The 18,803-nt window shown below is 37.5% G+C and overlaps 3 protein-coding genes across 4 annotated transcripts; 1 reads left to right on the top strand and 2 right to left on the bottom strand.

Moving 5' to 3' along the window:
* Positions 1-585: 585 nt before the first annotated feature.
* LOC143450624 (condensin-2 complex subunit H2-like) lies at positions 586-7,256 on the bottom strand. Of its 2 annotated transcripts, none has more exons than XM_076951248.1 (14): positions 6,144-7,256; positions 5,349-5,506; positions 5,144-5,219; positions 3,365-3,498; positions 2,920-3,062; positions 2,614-2,783; positions 2,468-2,524; positions 2,189-2,378; positions 2,035-2,105; positions 1,870-1,918; positions 1,642-1,803; positions 1,410-1,573; positions 1,011-1,160; positions 586-936 (listed from the first exon to the last, which is right to left on the bottom strand). In XM_076951248.1, the coding sequence occupies exons 1-14, from the start codon at positions 6,249-6,251 to the stop codon at positions 808-810; spliced, it is 1,761 nt and encodes a 586-aa protein (XP_076807363.1). In that variant the 5' UTR covers positions 6,252-7,256; the 3' UTR covers positions 586-807. The 2 variants fall into 2 exon arrangements, with proteins under 2 accessions (XP_076807363.1, XP_076807368.1); XM_076951253.1 differs by having other exon boundaries at positions 2,614-2,780.
* Positions 6,327-12,204, bottom strand: LOC143450615 (importin-9-like). The gene has a single exon (XM_076951235.1). The coding sequence runs from the start codon at positions 10,386-10,388 to the stop codon at positions 7,317-7,319; it is 3,072 nt and encodes a 1,023-aa protein (XP_076807350.1). The 5' UTR covers positions 10,389-12,204; the 3' UTR covers positions 6,327-7,316.
* A 1,319-nt stretch (positions 12,205-13,523) lies between these two features.
* LOC143463031 (fibroblast growth factor receptor 4-like) lies at positions 13,524-18,747 on the top strand. Its single transcript, XM_076961393.1, has 11 exons — positions 13,524-13,908; positions 13,985-14,198; positions 14,286-14,380; positions 14,469-14,592; positions 15,285-15,404; positions 15,495-15,626; positions 15,716-15,855; positions 15,929-15,993; positions 16,657-16,791; positions 18,113-18,227; positions 18,302-18,747. The coding sequence occupies exons 1-11, from the start codon at positions 13,696-13,698 to the stop codon at positions 18,359-18,361; spliced, it is 1,413 nt and encodes a 470-aa protein (XP_076817508.1). The 5' UTR covers positions 13,524-13,695; the 3' UTR covers positions 18,362-18,747.
* Positions 18,748-18,803: the final 56 nt, after the last annotated feature.

Below are 18,803 nucleotides of genomic sequence, written 5' to 3'. Positions count from 1 at the left end.
CATTGTGATGCAAACCGTAACGAGAGTAGAAGTGTATCTTAAAACCAACAGTCGGATGAACGTAGTGGCCATTGCCAAAGGCTGCGCCTGACAAGAACGGCTGATACTATTGCGCAAAAGAAGTCATGCTCGCTTCCACCGACTGGTAGAAAACCCAACGGGTCGATTGAGAACCAGGTGGTTCGTGTCACTAACCTAGTCACAGACACATTCTTTCGTATAGTATTTTAATCGCATATTGGTAAAAATGCCTAAATAAATAACTTAGTAACTTATCAGTAAAGTATACCACTTTTGCCCAAAAAGCCAATATTAATTTATCAGTAAAATAGTTTTTAGATAACTGATAAAGTGCAACCTTGTGTTTAACATTGATATATAACATTCTGAAATTAGAAAAAACGTTTTAGAAGCAGATCCCAGAAATGAAATTATTCTAATTAGCGGTGGCTTACATATTTAGTATTGTCCAGATTAGCCGAGCCTTTTGAAAAGCCATTGCAACGTCACCGAGTTTAACAGAGTTTTCCTGCCATTTCAGCTGAGCATCCATAACTGGCCCAACTCTACAGATTACAACGCTGCTAAGCAAATAACGAACGTTTATTCGTAATATTTTGAACATTTGTTTCTAAAAAATATCGTTATACTTTCTTACACTTGCAAGATGATGCAAGTTTAATAAAAAACTTTTAAGGTGGAAAATATTTCGACTGACTAAAATGTTCTCAGTGGCACCTACCGGCCACCATGAAATAAAGTGCAATGACAGTGTTACGAGCTTTTCGAAGAGAGAATAATCCTAGGTCAAAACGGTGCGTACTCTTCTATTCTGTCACGGAACTTGTTCTGCGAAAGCAATTTCAACTGAAGAGTATTTACACAATCCTTGCTTGTGTCACCATCCGTTGCAAGAAGAAAATTGCCGTCGTTTGCCTGGAATAAAATGCGCAGATCAAAACCAGAGGTTAGAGAGTTTTCATTGAACATGAAACATTTAATTTACGTACCAGTTGCAATGTGGCGGCGAAGTGACGGCATATTGACCAAGGATCTTTTGTGTTCACTACGGAAGCAAATGACTTGGTTTGTCCAATGTCAGCAAAGTGCAACACCATGTCATCCCCGTATTTGTGGATGTCGAATTCTGGTCGTTGGTCCTGCGCGTGTTTTGGATCGTACTCAGTTTACTTTCACTCAAGGTTAATAGCTACCTAATACACATCACACTGGTTCAGAGCGTACAGACCTATGACCCTGTAGGTTTTTCATTCACCAATAATAATTGATAGCTAATGTGTACTCAATGGAATATGCTGTAAGAATACTTCAAATATATTATTCATATTTCGATAAATTAAAATTTAATTGCCAACCTACAATTAAGGATAAATTTAACAAGAATTCACCTGGTCTTCGAGAAAAGGTTCAATGCTTTGTTGCCACTCCTTTACTCTTTGGCCAAGTGCAGTTTCTTGTATGTAGAGTTTAGCCGAAGTGTAAAATTGCTCCACGTGGTGACGAACAAGATCTTCAAACGTCTCAATATGATCAATGTCACGTGTTGGAGGCGCTGAAATACAGATTATTGTAACAATGTTGGCTTGCGATAAACATTTCAGCGCATTGCAGAAAACGTACGCGCTGCTGGTGCATCGTAATCAGCCGCATCATGGATGAGATCATCGATATTCGGCATACCGCCGCCACCATCATCGTCACTATACGGTTCATCCATGTCATCTTCAATGCCATCTCCGTTTATAACGTGGGATTGAGTGAAAACGTCATCACAAATTTCCTCTGTAAAGCTTATTATTGAGCCAAAATCACCTGGCTAACACTTGAAGGAAAATCCATAAAACTTACCTTGATTAAATTCTGGGTTGACTGACTGCTTGGCATACTCCGCTTTCAGCTTGAAATAAATATTTGGCAGAGGTGAGTGGATGATTTATGAATGATCATAAACTTTACAAGCGATTTTTTATGATCGTCTTCTTGTATATGCAGTCAGAATTAACATTTCTATACCTGTTTCCACAATGTAAAACGTTTCTTTCGTTCATCTGAAATGGCATTGTTAACTTGCTGCATCACTTTTTCTAAAAGGTACAAGCAAAATTTTAAACTTAAAATAGATTGCAAATATCCATAAAAATATAAACGAATTAGAACTGTGAATCACTAGAAGCCTGCAGGAAGTCATAGAGAAGAGGGATGGTTGGTTGGGTTGGATCTCTCTTGCGTTTCCTTCCTGGAGCTATACTTGATGGAAGTCGCACAGTTTTGCCCTTGTGAAAAGGCTTTGCCGTCCACCCATTACATTTGCTGTGTGGATCCAAAATTGGCTCAATTTTTTGGTCAACTATGAGCGGCTGTGAGAAAAAAAGTGCACTCTATTTTGAAACATGTAAAAGCAGTTTTACTTTATATGAAGTAACATTCTCAATGCATAAATAAACACCTGAATATCTGTTGATGAAACTGGGGCTGCCCTTTGTCTTAGTTGTCGAACTTCAACCTACAATTTGCATCGTGAACGATAACAGTAACAAAGTTTTCACTTCTATGGTTGGTTTTGATGGCTTAATTAAAACAACACTTGCTTACCCTCTTCTCAATAACGTCAACGGCTGCATTATCTACTTCCACTGCCATGTCAACATCATTGTAATCATCACCATCGTTGTCATCGTGATGATCATCTAAGCTACCCATGAAAAGATCTGCATCTTGATGAGGACTGTTGTTTGTGGTATCCCCATCAGCCCCTATGTCTTCTTATTAATAAAGTTACCAAACTGTACTAGTGTGCTTTATAGATATAGACATTTAAAAACTAGGTTCACAAACAACACATCATTCTTTATTAAAAACTGAAAAAGTTTTTATAATTCATAAACGGGTATCGCAAACCTTTGTTTGCCAAGTTCACATCTGTTTTCGCTAAAGTGACTTCATTTTTAAAAGGCCGTGCAATTAAGGTTGCCCCTGAGGTCATTGGCGTCATACAATTTGACCATAAATCCTTGTAATAATTCAGGATTTCACCACTTTTACTGAAAAACGAAGTTGAGTTTTTACGAGATTAGAAACTGTAATGCCAAACTACAGTAGGATGAGTAGGCCCATCTACTAATGTGGTCAATGCCAGTGGGCAGCTGATGATTTGGTCAAATACAGATAGTCAAATAGACAAGCTTTTGTTTATTGATATAGTTAAGCATTTCTATCCAGACATCTCTGTAATTTAGGATATGAAAATATTTAAACAATTTTGTTTGATTTGAGTGATGTCGTTTTGCACTTTTTTACCAATTCTTGACATACAACCAGAACTTCCAAAAGACCAATAAATTACCTAAGAAATGGCATTCCTCTGTCTTCTTCAGCAGTATGTAAGTACATTGAATGCAAGGGAATACAGATTACATCACCACCACTGCCTGTTGTCATTTTTGCAGTTGCAGTTCTGGCATCGTCCAAATTTAAAAACTATATTGATAACATATAACATAAGCAATAAAGTCAAAGATTTTTTAAACCTGCCCTCTTGTACTTAGGTACCATACTGGATCTAGAAAGTAACCAAACTGGATCCAAAACATGGAATTTTTTAATTTAACCAAACACATACAGCTTATAGAACTTTTGGACCTAAAAACTGCTTAATCTTCCAAGAAAACTCGAAAAACTTCCAAAAAACTAAACGCAACATTTTTCAAACTTTCAGAAAGAATCATACAAATGAAAACTCAGCAGGTGCAAATAAATTTTTTTTGATGAGACACATTTTAAGCTTTGTGATATAATATTATATACCAGTGGTGGGCAAACTGCGGCTCGCGAGCCGCATCCGCTGGCATGTTTTTTGTGGCTCTTCTAGTCGAATCGTAAAATTCCCAAAAAATTGTAAAGGCTACCAAGAGTACTGTTTATGAACGTTTCTCTTATTTTCTTTACTTTATTTAGGCCAGCATTTCGTTTATGACGTAACAATAGACATAGAATCCGAAGAGTTAGTTAACAGCAAGTCAACGCAATTTCATTGCTAAGACAGTAAGCTTTAGCTCAGTTTAGTCTACTTAAATACATTGCAAAACGAAAACGATGACATCTAATGCTAGCAAAAAACGAAAATGTGAAGATGAAAACAGAGGTTTTAATCTAGAGTGGGAAGAAAACTATGCGTTTCGTTTTTATTATTACTGAACTTGCATTATTTACCGTTTTTGTATTGAAATAATTTTGAGGCTCTCTGGTACTTGTATTTTCAGCAAATGGCTCTTCCATTGAATACATTTGCCTTCCCCTGTTATATACAGTAGAATTTGCCTATATCGACTTCGGCTATATCAAACGTTTTCGTTGGTCCCGACGAAATTCCTATCTTTTACATACATTCAAGTTCACCTATATCGACACCTTTTTTGATCCCCAAGAGCCATTTGTCCGTTTTTAGTAACAGTTGTAGTTCTTCTTATTACTCTGGGAGGTAATCCGACTTAAAACTTTATGACGTTATCGTATGACGGTTTAGGTTGCCTAGTTGTGTTTGATGTAATTATCGTCGAAATATTCGTCTTACATTCGCTTACAAAAATACTGTGTTGAACAAAGCTGTCGCAAAAACAAAACAGAAAAAAATTAGCGATTTTTGTGCAAGGAGTAAAGCACTGTACCTTACTGTAGTAACGCCATATTGCTCCGCATCAGTATCGTCTGCATGCGTATTACGTGTAAATACAACTACCATTATTTTTCACGATCTTGTTTGTGTTGTTCTTTGCCGTAGTGTACGCGAAAACATAAAATTAAGCAACAGTGCTGATTAGAGTACACTTTTAACCCTTACCAGGCCCTTACATTGAACTAAAACCGAATTTAGGAACAATTTATATTGATTCTTCTGTATCGACACTTCGCCTATATCGACACTCTTTCTTCATCCCCTTGAGGTGTCGATATAGACGAATTCTACTGTATATATATATCTAGGTTTATGTAGCTAACTTGGCAAAGGGGTCAGTTTTTAATAAACCTGGATTGGAAACTAAAAATCTGGAAATTTTGAATTTTCTCCCTCCTTTCAACCCTAAAAATAGAGATTGAATAGGCAAAAGTAGTAAAAATTTTTCACCTTATCCTCATGATCATCGAATGTGTCATCTTTATCGATTCCTTTGGGATCAATTGATGTTGGTTGCTTGTCTTGCCTTAAGAAAATAAGCAAGATGGAACAAACTAAACAAATTTTTTTGTTGAGGTACCAAACTGTGGTATTGGCAAAATTAATGCTGCTAAACACGAAACAGTTGCATCAGGTTATGTGAGGTTAAACTTACTTGTTATTGGAGATCATTTCCAAAGTTTGATATACCAAACTGTGCAGATATTCCACCTTTCGGCTCCAAACACAAGCTGTGCCTTGAATAAGGAAAGATGCTTCAGCAAAATTTAACTTAGTTTTGCCACCATCAAACGAAAATGTCATTGTTTCCAACTAAAACGCACAGCAGAAGTTAGTAAACCCATAGGCTTTCAAGTGACTTGAAGAGTTTTCACATGACTTATTTATATACCATACAAAAGTGCCATTATAGATAACAAAAATACAACTGGGGACAAAAAAAATCAACCGTTGTATGCAAATTCACTAACTTAAATGTATGCAAAAAATAGGAATTCTGGCAAAACCCACAAAAATGTGACTTTGTAGGCAAATTGATGCTATAAACGAAGCCGTTGTAGATAAATTCAATTGCAGTAGGAACAGCATCTATTTGAATAAATACGGTACTCACATACAACTGGAATGTACATTGTACACGATTAATTCATTATATTTAGTTCCTTCGAGAAATTGAACACTTATCTGACGTAAACAGAATTGAAAAAACTTTTGTCTCGATAAAAAAATAATAATCTGCCACGTAAGATAAAAATTACAATCAAAGCATTAAAAAGTGCTATCACAAAACAAATTACGTTCACCGGTGCAAAATTGTGGTCAACCATATTCACACAATTAAAGCTGAGAAATAGGGCTTACGTATAAAATATTTAAGTTTAATTAGGCAACAACGTATTCTTCTATCATTCATCTCAGGAACATATAAAAAGGACTTGTAATTACAAACCTCTCCAAGATAATCCTCCAGAACAGTTGCGATATCAATATTCCAGTTCTTTGTCAAATCCTTGATTGGATGCAAAAGAAAGTCATATTTTTGACCAAGGTCATTCATTCTGACTGGTTTCGCTATAAATAGCCCTCAATGCCAACTCAGTAGAAAAATTACTGCACGTTTGCGGCCAAATAATTTCTAATCAAAATGCATGAATGAAAAAACATCATTTCAAGGCCTATAAATACTGCACCACATAACATGGCAAAACTTGTGGTTTAAATTAGTTCAAACTTAATTCACGGTTTTCATTTAAACACTGGCAGATTCAGGGCCAGCCAATACAAGAGATGGGTCCCGCTTTGCTAAGCACCAAAACAAAACTAACAACAATTATTAACAAAATTTAGCTTTTATTTTGGGTATTTCCCAATTTGTAGTCAAAGGAGACTGTTATGGTGAAAATATATCATAAAGCAAAACTTTGACGAGAGCTGATTTGCAAAGTGTTGATATTTGGTTAATGTTATTATCATTATTACTACATTAAAGTTATTTAAAATCGGCAAGGGGCCCCACCATCAAGTTTTGCATTGGTCCCCGCACTTGCTAAGGCCGGCCCTGGGGAGAATTAGTCCAAAAGGTTAGTTCCATAATGCAATGGTTTGAACACAGAACTATGGTATTAATAATAATTGGCAGATTAAAGCAAGGAATAAGGCATAAACAGACACTAAGAAAGTAGAACCAGCATAGAAAAATAACAAGTAAGCTGCGATACCGCAATCATAATTTTGCCCAAAACTGACTGCAATGTAAACCTCTACCATTGTGCCTGCAACATTTACTTCACTTTTTTTCAAGGACAATTATCAGAACAAATGCAACAGCTTTAAATCTGTAGATTATATTTAAAACTAAAAAATTAAAATCATAATCAAAGTATGTCACATATGAGAAACTTAGTCAAACAAAAGTACCCTCATTTTGAAGTCATGCACATGTAAAAGCTGATTCAGTCAATATGACTTGTCATGCTGCTTAAGTTCATATGACGACTACAGATCAAAATAAAAACCCCATGCGCCTAGATTGGGGCAAAACAGTGAAGCTACCAAACATTAAACTATTGCAGATGTTTGAAACAAATTATATAATGTACATTTAACAAATTGCAAGACACTTTCAGGACTGTGTTATTTGAACTAACAAGTCTTTTTCTGGCTGATTTAAATGGTTAACAAAATGGCTTCCGTGTGCAGAAGTGTTACAGAACTCTTTCACAACGGAGCTAACGTAATCTGTAATGTTTATTTCATTCAGTGGATCATGTATGGCATCTTCATCATCACTATAGTCGTCTTCATCATCGTCTAAGCCAATTACAGAATTATCATTCAAAAGTTCTGCCAAGGTTTGCCTCCCATCCTCTGCACATACTTCTTCATCCTCACTATCTGAGGCATCCTCCCATTGGAAAAAATTGAGATTTTTTCCACCAGACTCTAATTGACTGGAAAGTTCATGCAAAAGGAGCTTGTATATTTTTACAAGCAGTGGTATAACAGTCCACTGTTCTGGTTCTTTTGCAGCTTTTGAGCGTGTTCGTATTCCTTCTGAAAAAATCTGTTCTCCTCTTACATTTATTTGCTGCAGCCTCTCATCATTTGAGGTAAGTCCATATTGCAGCAGCTTTGTAAGGGCTACTATGCTCACCTTTTTGTCATAGCTACCAAAAAACATTGACTGTTTCTCACACCATTCATTCATGACAAACTGCAAAGCAGAGTCACCACATGGGCCAGGAACCTGCGACAAAAACGATATGACTGATTCAACCCGTGTGTTGATAAGGTGAGCAAAAATTAGCAGAAGGGATTGTGTCACAGTAAGGGTTACTGAACGCTGCAGCTTGCTCAAAACCGCTCTCAGGATCATGTCTATGTCATCGTTGGAAAGTTTATCAACTGATTTGGTAATGAATACTGATACCAAGCGTCCTGCAAATGAGGCACTGTATTCTGTTAATTTAGGGTTTAAAAGTACAGATATTAGCTGCATAACATATGATGCACCAGAATTGTTCTCGGTGTCATGCCATGCCCATAACTGATTCGTTGCTGTGGAGATATATGCCCTAGTGCATTCCCCAGCGCTCTGCAAAATTGAGTTGTCATCACTATTTACTGCACATCGAATCATTGAAGGAAAAGCTGTCTCAATAAAAGCCACAGAAAGCGGAGCTTCCAACTTCCGTATGATGTTACACAAAATATCCATCGCCATCGAAACTAAACCTGGGGCCACCTTTTCAATCGGAGCATTGAAAATGCTGACAATAGTGGGAAGCAATTTGGCCTCCAGTTGTGCAGTACATGTCCCATGAGATGCAAGTTCAGTCAACAAATCACCAGCTAAGGAAGATACCAGTGGATCATGCGAATATTTCAAAACAACTGCGATAGCCAAAGAAATTATTTTCTCCCTATAATTAGTCGTAATTTCTGTGTTTATGCTTAGTACCACTCGTAAAGTTTCCAGGATTAAGGATAGCACCTCGACAGTAGCTTGTGCTACAAAATGCAATAAACCTTCAAGCAGTGATGGAACAAATGGTGTTAACAACGCAGTCAATGCAGTGTTATTTAAGTGGTCACAGTATGCAAACACAGCACGAACAGAAGATATTCGTATCACTGCAGACTGGTCCGGTTTTAAGCCATGGGTGGTAGCTTCAAGGTATTTCTGTAAGGTGTCATGGGACATAAGAGTTGCAAAACGACTGGCAATCCACAGTGATCGTCCGGCTAGAAATGGGGGGGCTTTCAAATCTTCTAATACAACAGTGGAGAGAAATGAATTGAAATCGAATTGAATAACAGATCTTTCTAATGACTTGAGTACCAAATTACGCACAGAACCAAGTGCAAGAAAACAAGATTCATGAATTTTCCACCAATAGACATCTCCTTTAATTTTCTTTTCTTCTGATTCTTGTAAATGACGATGTACGGCAGACATTATTGCAATTGAACTCTCTTTCTTAAACTCACGACAACAAGACAAAAAAAGATCTTGCGCTGAAATACGTACACTGAAGGAGAAGCTTTCTTCATCTTCGTCTTCAACAAATTGGTCTGGACTTTCAATCCAACTGTACATCTGTTCCTCTGTCATCTGCATGTACATAATCAAATAGTAAACCAATTCTGAAAGTGACTTTTTGACAACTTTTTTGGACTTATTAGTATCCAGTAAACTTTCAACAAAGTCAAATATAGAGTAAGCCAAGTTTCCAAAACTGATCGATTCCCCATCCGTATCGACTTGCGGCCCAGCATCAACAGAGCCATTCACTTCAGAGCTAATGTAATACTCTGCCCCTTCTGTAAGTTGTTGCCAAACAGCAGACAAGACCACTGGAATTGCATCACCCATCATTGCTGGCATATTGCGCATCATATTTACCAGGGTCTTTAAAACTTCCCTTTTCAGGCCGCAATCTGAAATTGGACCATTAGGTACCTGCAATGCGTTGGCAAACGCAAGAGTAAATTCAGAAACAAATTGGGCTGGTAACAATGAGCTAATCACACCAGTGTTGTCAGTGTCATGAATAAGACAAACACAAGTATTAAAAATTTCTGCAGCTTGTGAACGCGTACGAATGCCATGAGTATTACTTTGCAAAAAAATTTTAAACAGTTCTGGTAACAGAATTGGAGCAACTTTAGTTATGTTGACATCAGAAAGTTCTCTACTACATTCTGCTAAAACCCTCATTGAGCCATGAACTGCATCTGGTTCACCACTGTTGACAGCTTCCATGAGCAGTGGAAACAATTCTGGCCATTCATCTGGCCAATCCCAGTGAGCTATTGCTGAAATAGCATATGCAACTGTTCCTCTTATCTTTTTATCGTTATCACGAAGTCCTAGCGGCAACATTTGTCGAATCGCAGCTTTTGCAAGATCAGTGGTTTCGGGAAGCACAAATTTATCAGCCAGTTTTGACCAATGAACTTCCACATATTGTTTTAGAATAATTGAAGCAAGCTGGCGAATTGCAAAGTCAGAACTCGTGTCAACAGTAACTTCAGCAAGACAGACACCAAAATCCTCCATTACTTCGTAAACTTTGATTTGCTGTTCTGCTGCATTACGAACATTTTGATCAGACGATAATGCAGCCAAGAGCACTTCATGCAAACAAGCTTTCAAATTTGATTCATCAACTTCAGCTTGCGGAGACAACATGTTGTAGTCGTTTAAAATGAAAACAGTTATAACACTCAGTGCTGTATAATACCACAATCATATACTCTACTGCAATACCTTACCAGAATTTAAATTAAAACAAGTGTTTGAAAAATAATTAGGGCGTACAAAACTAGTTGAAGGAATTTATGACTGATAAATAAATAAACAGTTCAGCTCAAGGTCCATTCTATTGTATTTTGCTGCTGGGTAAGCGTACTTCTACTGATTACCAACGATGTTTGAAAGTTGAAGCTCTACGTTACAGTTTTCACATATTCCCAGACTGCGGAGTATGGCAGCTTTTGCCAAGATCTCGTTGGCGCAGAAGCAAAAGTCCGATGTGCATGTGTACAACAAAAAAGTCTACGTGAACTCATGGCCATGACTCGTTGTCGTCATAAGGAAGAATTAACATTAGAAAAGAAAGAAAAAATGCAATGACAAAATTTGCACCACGCCAACATATTACTTATAACATACGCTACAATATAGTGCAAAACAGCAATTCTGCTCCGGAGCTTCATACAAACTTGGATCTGCTCCTGCCACACTCCCCAGTCTGGACCTGAGTTACTGAGTTGAGTTACTTCATGGGTCAGGCTACTATTTTAATGCTATTAGCCAATGCTAAAAGGCTGACTAGAAAGTACAGCAGTTTTTGACGAAAAATGTTGCATGCAACTGAAGCAATTTTTGCCATGACAGCAAGTACTGCAGCGTCAATTCTTTTTTGTTTATTAGAAATTAGCTTTCAAACAGCCGACTTATTCTTGGTTGGTTGTTATAAACCTGTGTAAAAAACTTTGCCTCGTATGCTGATGATGAATCTCATGCGTGCAGGCACCACACTTGGTATGGCAACACAATATTAAACATAGGAAAGAAGACAGTCTTTGCATGACTTTAATTGTTGGATGAATCATCATTGCTCATTCAATGTTTTTTGCAACAGGGTAGACTAGCCAATATGTAAAAAATTCTATTTGAGGAAAATTAAAACTTGAATAAAAGAAATTTTATAGACGGTACACCAAGGATTTTTACATGATCAGAAGGGTAATTTCATCCTTTATCGTATAACATACCTCAAAACGATAACATTTCAAATAGTTTTTAGGTGGTACCGGATGTTTTACTGGCACTTTTTGAGCCAATGTACAAATGCAAAATAAACGAATTTTACGCTTATATATGGGAGCTGGTTTTCCTGTTTTCTGATTGATTAAGCCTACTTACTGTCGATGTATCATGCAAGCTTCATTTCTACAAAAAAATTTACAAAATCCCCTTTAATACTGCTTAACGTTGCCGGAAACGCAGCAACTACGAGGCGACAGTATGAAAGTACGAATACGCACAAAAGTACGAAGTACGTGCTTCCTAACAATTAACAAGAATGGAGGAAACTTGGGAGTTGGGAAGCCCAGCAACCCGCGCTTTGCGGCATGAAAGTAATAGACATCTTGTAATGGAAATTTTTCTAAATACTGTAGATTAACTGATAAGCTTATAGGTATCTTAGGAACTTAAATATAGCGTTACTGTATTAGATAACAATAAAATGGTTAATTGCTAACTTATTGATAAATTGTTCTTCAATAAATAAAAATATAAAAATGCAAAAAAAAATTAACATAGAATCAATTCATAATAAATACGCTTCGGTGAAAACGCAGTCATTCTTATGCAGCGAGAACTGAATGCTTATTGCATTAAAATGATTTCTGCTGTACTGTGCCGACGCTAACTTCTGGCAAAGAATTCCTCAACTGCAACCCTGCGTTAAAAAAACTACCGTCAGAGTTTGATAAAAGACGTAAAACACCACCATCTGCGTTAGCTTGGACGTGGGAGGTCCATTGTAGATCAAGTCGTTCTTATGACCCACGACATGGAAGATAGCTTTGTGGTTAAGAATAAGACGCCGTTGTACTCTTGGACTTTACAGCTGCCTTCAGTACAGTATAGCACAGCGGTCTTTCCAACAAACTGTTTCACCTGCTAACAAGTAACACAAGCACACTGTCCATATCAACATAGAGTTTTGTTTACAGTCGAAGTTTTACCCTCTTTGCCTGACGCCTGTCAAGCGTTATGCCCAGCAAAACAGGCTGAGATACTTTAGAAACAGCGTTTCACAAATATTGGTCCTGGGCCACAACCTATATTATTGACACTCTCATGAATGGTTCCTTGCGTAGTAAGTTACGACTAGATGCCTGTGGACATAGGACAACCTCTTCATCCTTGCGGGTATCCAAGCGGTTGGGCTTTACCAACTAGGAGCTATTTTATTTTTGCTAACCGCACATTAAGCTATCCCACCCACTATATTGAAATTCTAAGTGGCAGAAAAGCGCGGATAGACTTCGTAATATAATTCCGCTGATTTCTACACCACAGGACTTTTTGTTTCCAAGAATTAATTGTTTGAATATAGGCATGGCTCAATCGCTTGTTTTCGGCGTCGGCCAATTCGGCTAAATCCTTCACAAATGCGGCACACTGCGGCTTGTAAGTGTGCCGTTGAAATCCATGTTCAAAATGGGCGATAGGTTTTCGGTTGGTGGCCAGTGATAGATGAGAAGGCACAAGACACGACACAATTACGATGTCAACAAAACTCGTTCCATGTTTATATATATAAGGAGCCGTATCTGAATTGCTTTCTTTTATAAAAACTCAGCTTACTTTTGCCGTTTAGGTAGTTTCTTCATGTCGAATTGTAATCCGCAAAAGCTTTTTGTGAAAAAATATGCAGACTTCGTTGTACTGTTGTAGGTTATTAAAATGTAAAAATAGATAAAATATTATAAAAATGAGGATATAATTAACGGATTGGCACTTCTATTTTTATTGTACAATACCTATTAAATGTCGACTGGATTTGGAAGTCTTTCCCTGAGTTGAATTACATCGCTTTCACGCTTCAATGCTGAAAATGTTGCTAAATTGGCGCAATTATTTATTATCTTCATATTGTTTTCTTAAAGGTAATTATAAACCACCGCTTGATTTCATTCTTTCTGTGTTGGCACATTTAGGTTAATTATTGTCGTGCGTATCAAAACAATGGATAGCGTCGCGTTATACAAAAGTAGCGCTGTAAAGTGAGATGTTGTTTAGCAATCTCTGTTTTCTGGCATCAATTTATATTAGGCCTACAAGCGAAAATGATTGTAGTGGACCTGGTTAAAGCCGGATAATGAAAAAAAACGAATAAATTCTGAACTAACAAGATATTTTTTACTTCTGTAATTTCGTTAGCCAGTTAAAAGGGCTTTGTTAATGTTGCATAACTAAAATGACGATACTGAGGATTACGACGAGTTTGATAGTAAGCTTTAGTGCAGTTCAATGCGTGGTTGGTCAAAATGAGAACATGCCAGATCTTACAGCTGCGATGGTTGTTTTTCTCGTTTTATTTCTGCTTTGCATCCCCGTCATTGTATATTTGGCTTACAAACTAAGAAAATACAAATTGCTTTACCAAATCAAACAGAAGCATCCCTACACAGTAAGCCTACTTAACAATTTCTGTAGCCTACGGAATGACTAGCCACTTCACTTGGCTAGTAATGAGCTGTTTTCAGATATCTCAGCACGAACCGCAGCACGAACCGCAGCACAAATATGATGATATCGGATGCAATAACTCTGCATTTCGCGATGACGCAAGCTCGATAAAAAGTTCTGTGACATACAAGCGATCACTTGAATCTTTAACTCTCAGTCAGCTAATGAAAGGAGCAACTATTGACGATGACATCCCTCATATTGCTCCAATGGACTCAATGGGAACCAAACGTTAGTCTACTATGTTTCGAACGACCTTCAACGGTCAACAGTTATGAATTTTTTGCTTCGTAGTGCAACTTACTGTTAATGTTTCAGGAGTGACAAAAGTCCTTTCCCATAACGATATTTCCGGAATCGTTCCCTACCCGTCAAATTCATCCATCCAAGATTGGAATACTGAAGATGTGCAGGTTCATAATTTAGGTTTCTTTGTTTTCTTTAATGTAGGCTGTAGACTAAACGAAGTTATGTGCTACTAACCTGGTTGTGCAATTTCAGCATACACTTAACTTAACACAAATTCGTGTTGAAAACTGGTTGCGTGAGGAAAAGGGAAAAAAGTGTGGTGTGGGCGAAGTGGACCTTGGCAAACCAACACCCTGCTTCGTGAAAATTTTAAGAAGTATGATATAGACTAAAGAAATGCTCTGTCATTTTTTACGTAAATAAAGCGAAACTCGTTAAACCGACTTGGTTTGGTTCGAAATGTTGGATAACTCGAAACGACTTCCAGTCCTGGCGAATTGCCTATAATAATGCGTGTGGAAAATCAATCATAACTCTATGTATTTTCTTTATGCTAAAAGTATTTTGTGGTCTTCATGGTATACAGAAATAGCACCCATTATAGCGAAATTAGTTGAAGAATCAGTTATAGTATCATACCGTACCATGGCGATTGGCTTCCTCATACCAGATAGCTGAACATTTTAAGGAAAAGTCACCAAAATTTCAAGTTTCTACAATATAAGCCAGATATACCTGACTAAAACAGTTGAAAAGTATCATTATTACACTATTTAGTATAGCTTTTTGATTAGACAAATTTCAAAAACGATTCGCAACAAAAAATCGCGTTACTTTATTGCTAAAAGTGCATCTATTTTTATCAGCCAAGTTTTCATGGTTATTTGGGGCCAATTTTATCAATTTCAAATGACTCAAAGCTTGGAATAACTAATGTTACTTGATCGGTTCCTTCAACTTCGAATTAACGAGTTTCCACTGTATAATAATTTCAAGATAATCATTCCAATTCATGTTAAAAATCATTGTATTAAAGCAAGTATTTTTTAATTTTTGTATCTCTATTAGGTCCCAAAGTCGATAAGTTTCCTATTTCTGATGACATCATTTCCATGAATCGTTTGCTCAATTACAAAACTTGTGATAACCCCAATTTAGTGAAATTTTATGGATCTTGTTTGCTTGATGGTAATGATACATCTAATTAACCCGGTGCATCCATACTTGATATAACTTCAACTAGAATCTCTATCATGTTATCCGTTTTTTGCCACTCAGATTCCCTTTACCTTGTAAGTGAATTTATATCATCAAGAGATCTTCGCAACGTCCTGCTTAGCAGCCGTACACTGGATCACGCTGCTGTTATTTCGACCCTATCTGGTGCACAGCTTCTGAAGTTTGTAATGGGTAAGCCTGGTATTACTTGTTTACAATCAACCCACTTTGTATCCAGATATGCACGACTTAATCTGAAACATTTCGTAAACAAAACTTAGGAATTGCTGACGGTCTCGTTTATCTGCATGGGAACGATGTTGTGCACGGTGCCCTCTGCGCGCGCAGCATCCTTATCAGTGACAGACTTGTACCAAAAATATCAGAGTGCTGCGGAGAAAACTCGAAACGTCTGAAGTTGGTGAGAATTTACATATTGTAGTACTATTATTATCAACTTATATCTTATTTTACAGTAAAATCGTGTTATTTAGAAAAGCTTACGATGGGCTGCTCCGGAGTGTTTTACAACGCTTCTTTATTCGGAAATGGCTGATGTGTAAGTAGCCTACTCAGTTTAACGATTGCGAGATATCAGCATAGGTGGGCAGTACCGCCGTACTATAGTACCGAATTACTGTACCGTCGGTATTTTTGATAAAAAAGTACCGAATGTCAGTACCGAATTACATTTTTCAAGAACTTTCAATCGGTCTCGGTAGTCGGTACTTTTCAAGTGATAATTTCAAAATTTTAACCAATATGTTTTTAAAAATGCGTATTAATTAATCCTTGATACTAATTTTACCATTTGTTGATTTAATCTAGAAATGTCAAGTAAAATTGCATGCGATTAACGTCACACATGTTTTGACCTGGAGTAAACTTTACCGAGAACATAAATGCGGCAGACATTGCATTTGCAGCAGCATCTTTTACAAAACAAGTACCGGTACCGAGTACCGACAAAGTACCGAACTACTTTTTAAAAATAGTATCGAATACCGGAACCGTCGGTACATTTTTTGCCAAGTACCGTTACCGACGGTATGCTTTCAAAGTACCCACTCCCGACATCTGGATATCAGATGTCTGATGCCCACATCAGATAGCAATTGGTATTGTTAACGATTGTAAACAATAAACAATAAACCAGCAGCTATACTGCTTTCGAACTTGTTTGATCTGCCGGGAACCTATATGATATTTCGTCAAAACACAGTTGGTCGTTTGGAGTCGTTGTGTGGGAAATCCTTTCACTTGGGGGGACACCTTTTAACGAGTTGATGGAGAAAGAAGTTTCTGCCTATGTCCAACGTCAACTTCGCACAGGAGGTTCAGTACTGCCGGTTACAAGGTGAGAAAAGAATACGCACTTTAGATTACTTACAATGGCCATACTGGACAAAAAGTGAAAATCGCTACGCGTGAGATATTACCTACTGAGGTGACCAAGTGGGACAAGAAAACGCCTAACCGCGGGTGATTGTGCATTGACAGGAGTGAAGTGACGGATTGAGATGGATTGTTGGCCAACGTAGACGGAAACATAATGCATAGTAGAGATAAAAAAGTTCGGTGTGCAACTTCATGAATCTCGTGCGTGCATGTGTTATACTTTCCACTACGGATTATATGGTTACAGCCTTTAGCCTAAACCCAATCTGCAGGTACATCGCAACCTCGCAGATTGAAAATTTTTCGTCCACTTTGCGATTCCATTCACCGATTCCAGCTCACTGTTGAACTCTTTGTTAACGCGTAATCCCACGTTTTCGTCCCACTTGGTCAACCTAATACCCAACACATAAAGGTTTTCACTTTTGTCCAGTATGACTTTCCGTAACTTACAGCGTATCGTATGGTAAGCTTGCGGTGCTCAGAAAGTTTATTACTCCAGATTACGAGTGAGTAAAGAAAAGAAAAGGCTGAGCATTCTTTTTAATTAACACTTTGCACGAGCTGTCTCGAGCCTACTCGTATAAACAGAGCTCGTCTGCTCGAACAAAAAGTGCGCATACATAAAAAGCAAATAGCACCACTCAAATCAGCTCAGACACAATTTAAAATATTATGTCCAAGCGATGAACGCAGAGTCACCGCGTGGTGGCATCGTGACCGCCACTGGTCTATTGTTACAATGGTTCCACGACATATGGCCGCGGGAAAGTGGCCGCGAACAAACTCACCGGGGTCAACTGAACGTGACGTAAATTGACCGGCGATCAAATTAACCGTCGATAAATTGGCCGGCGATCAAATTAACCGACGACAAATTGGCCGTCAAAAGGTCAAAATTCTAATTCACTATCTAGTCACTTCTGTTTATTTCAATAAACGTTTCAATGTGTATTGAAATAAAAAACAATTTTGTTAAAAACAAAGGAAATAGTTACAAACAAATATTTACTTTACATATCATATACTACCGAGTTTAAAATTTTGACCTTTTGACGGCCAATTTGTCGCCGGTTAATTTGATCGCCGGCCAATTTATCGACGGTTAATTTGATCGCCGGCCAGTTTATGTCACAGTCAGTTTGTCTGCGGTCAATTTACGTCACGTTCAGTTGACCCCGGTGAGTTTGTTCGCGGCCACTTTCCCGCGGCCATATGTCGTGCTCCCTGTTACAATAGACATAGCTTCTCCTAATAACGGGTGTTTTTACTTTGTTTAGAAACATCACAAAGCGTTTCTGGATGTTGTTGCAATCTTGCTGGTGCGAAAATCCCGTTGATCGCCCTAGCATATCACAAATTACTTCGAAGCTAAAGTTGATGCTTGGAGGAGCTGTAAGTGTTTAGCACTTTCATCAGTTTTTGTTATGATTTCAAGCTTTTAACAGCTTTTGTTTGTTTTTTTGTAGAACGCGGTCACCGTAGCGAGGGCCCCAAGTTATCAGTTCTTTCCTGCTGATATGAAGTGAAGAGACATTCTTCTGTCTTATCGACTTCATGGTATAGACGCCTAATAGACTGAATTTCAGAAACACCGATTTTTTCATATATTTGTCGTAAATGTATCGTTTCATAGCTTTATTGTTGGAAGGAAACCATATTATTGAAAACAGTTTTCGGTCACTTATAGAAATTCTATATCTTGGAATATATGATAATTTGCTTGATTTCTTTGTTGTTAGTTGTATTGATGTAAAACACAAAGAAACTTGAAACAGTTTTAACTTTTCGTGGTTTGTTTTAAGAAAATGTTTATGTGTTTATAAATAACTGCATGACGTATAAAACGCAAATCTTGTAATTTTCTTTTTGTAATCCAAACAAATCACATACGTCACAGCCAAGACACGATGTTATATGAGCCTACCATTGGTAATTTGTAAGGTTAATAACGTCATAAAAAAGTGTATA

The sequence above is a fragment of the Clavelina lepadiformis genome, chromosome 1, assembly GCF_947623445.1.
Source record: "Clavelina lepadiformis chromosome 1, kaClaLepa1.1, whole genome shotgun sequence".
NCBI classification, from domain to species: Eukaryota; Metazoa; Chordata; class Ascidiacea; order Aplousobranchia; family Clavelinidae; genus Clavelina; species Clavelina lepadiformis.
The sequence above is the reverse complement of the archived record's forward strand: the minus strand, read 5'-3'. Positions and strand labels throughout refer to the sequence as shown.

What these genes read in the sequence shown, in the direction of transcription:
- LOC143450624 (XM_076951248.1), bottom strand. Translation starts at nt 6,251, where the DNA reads ATGAATGACCTTGGTCAAAAATATGACTTTCTTTTGCATCCAATCAAG. An exon ending in AGAGGAATGCCATTTCTTAG is followed by an intron (nt 3,063 to 3,364) that starts GTAATTTATTGG and finishes TTCGTTTTTCAG; the next exon opens with TAAAAGTGGTGAAATCCTGA. An exon ending in TGTGAACTTGGCAAACAAAG is followed by an intron (nt 2,784 to 2,919) that starts GTTTGCGATACC and finishes TTTATTAATAAG; the next exon opens with AAGACATAGGGGCTGATGGG.
- LOC143450615 (XM_076951235.1), bottom strand. Translation starts at nt 10,388, where the DNA reads ATGTTGTCTCCGCAAGCTGAAGTTGATGAATCAAATTTGAAAGCTTGT.
- LOC143463031 (XM_076961393.1), top strand. Translation starts at nt 13,696, where the DNA reads ATGACGATACTGAGGATTACGACGAGTTTGATAGTAAGCTTTAGTGCA. An exon ending in GCTTCTGAAGTTTGTAATGG is followed by an intron (nt 15,627 to 15,715) that starts GTAAGCCTGGTA and finishes AACAAAACTTAG; the next exon opens with GAATTGCTGACGGTCTCGTT. An exon ending in TCAGTACTGCCGGTTACAAG is followed by an intron (nt 16,792 to 18,112) that starts GTGAGAAAAGAA and finishes TACTTTGTTTAG; the next exon opens with AAACATCACAAAGCGTTTCT.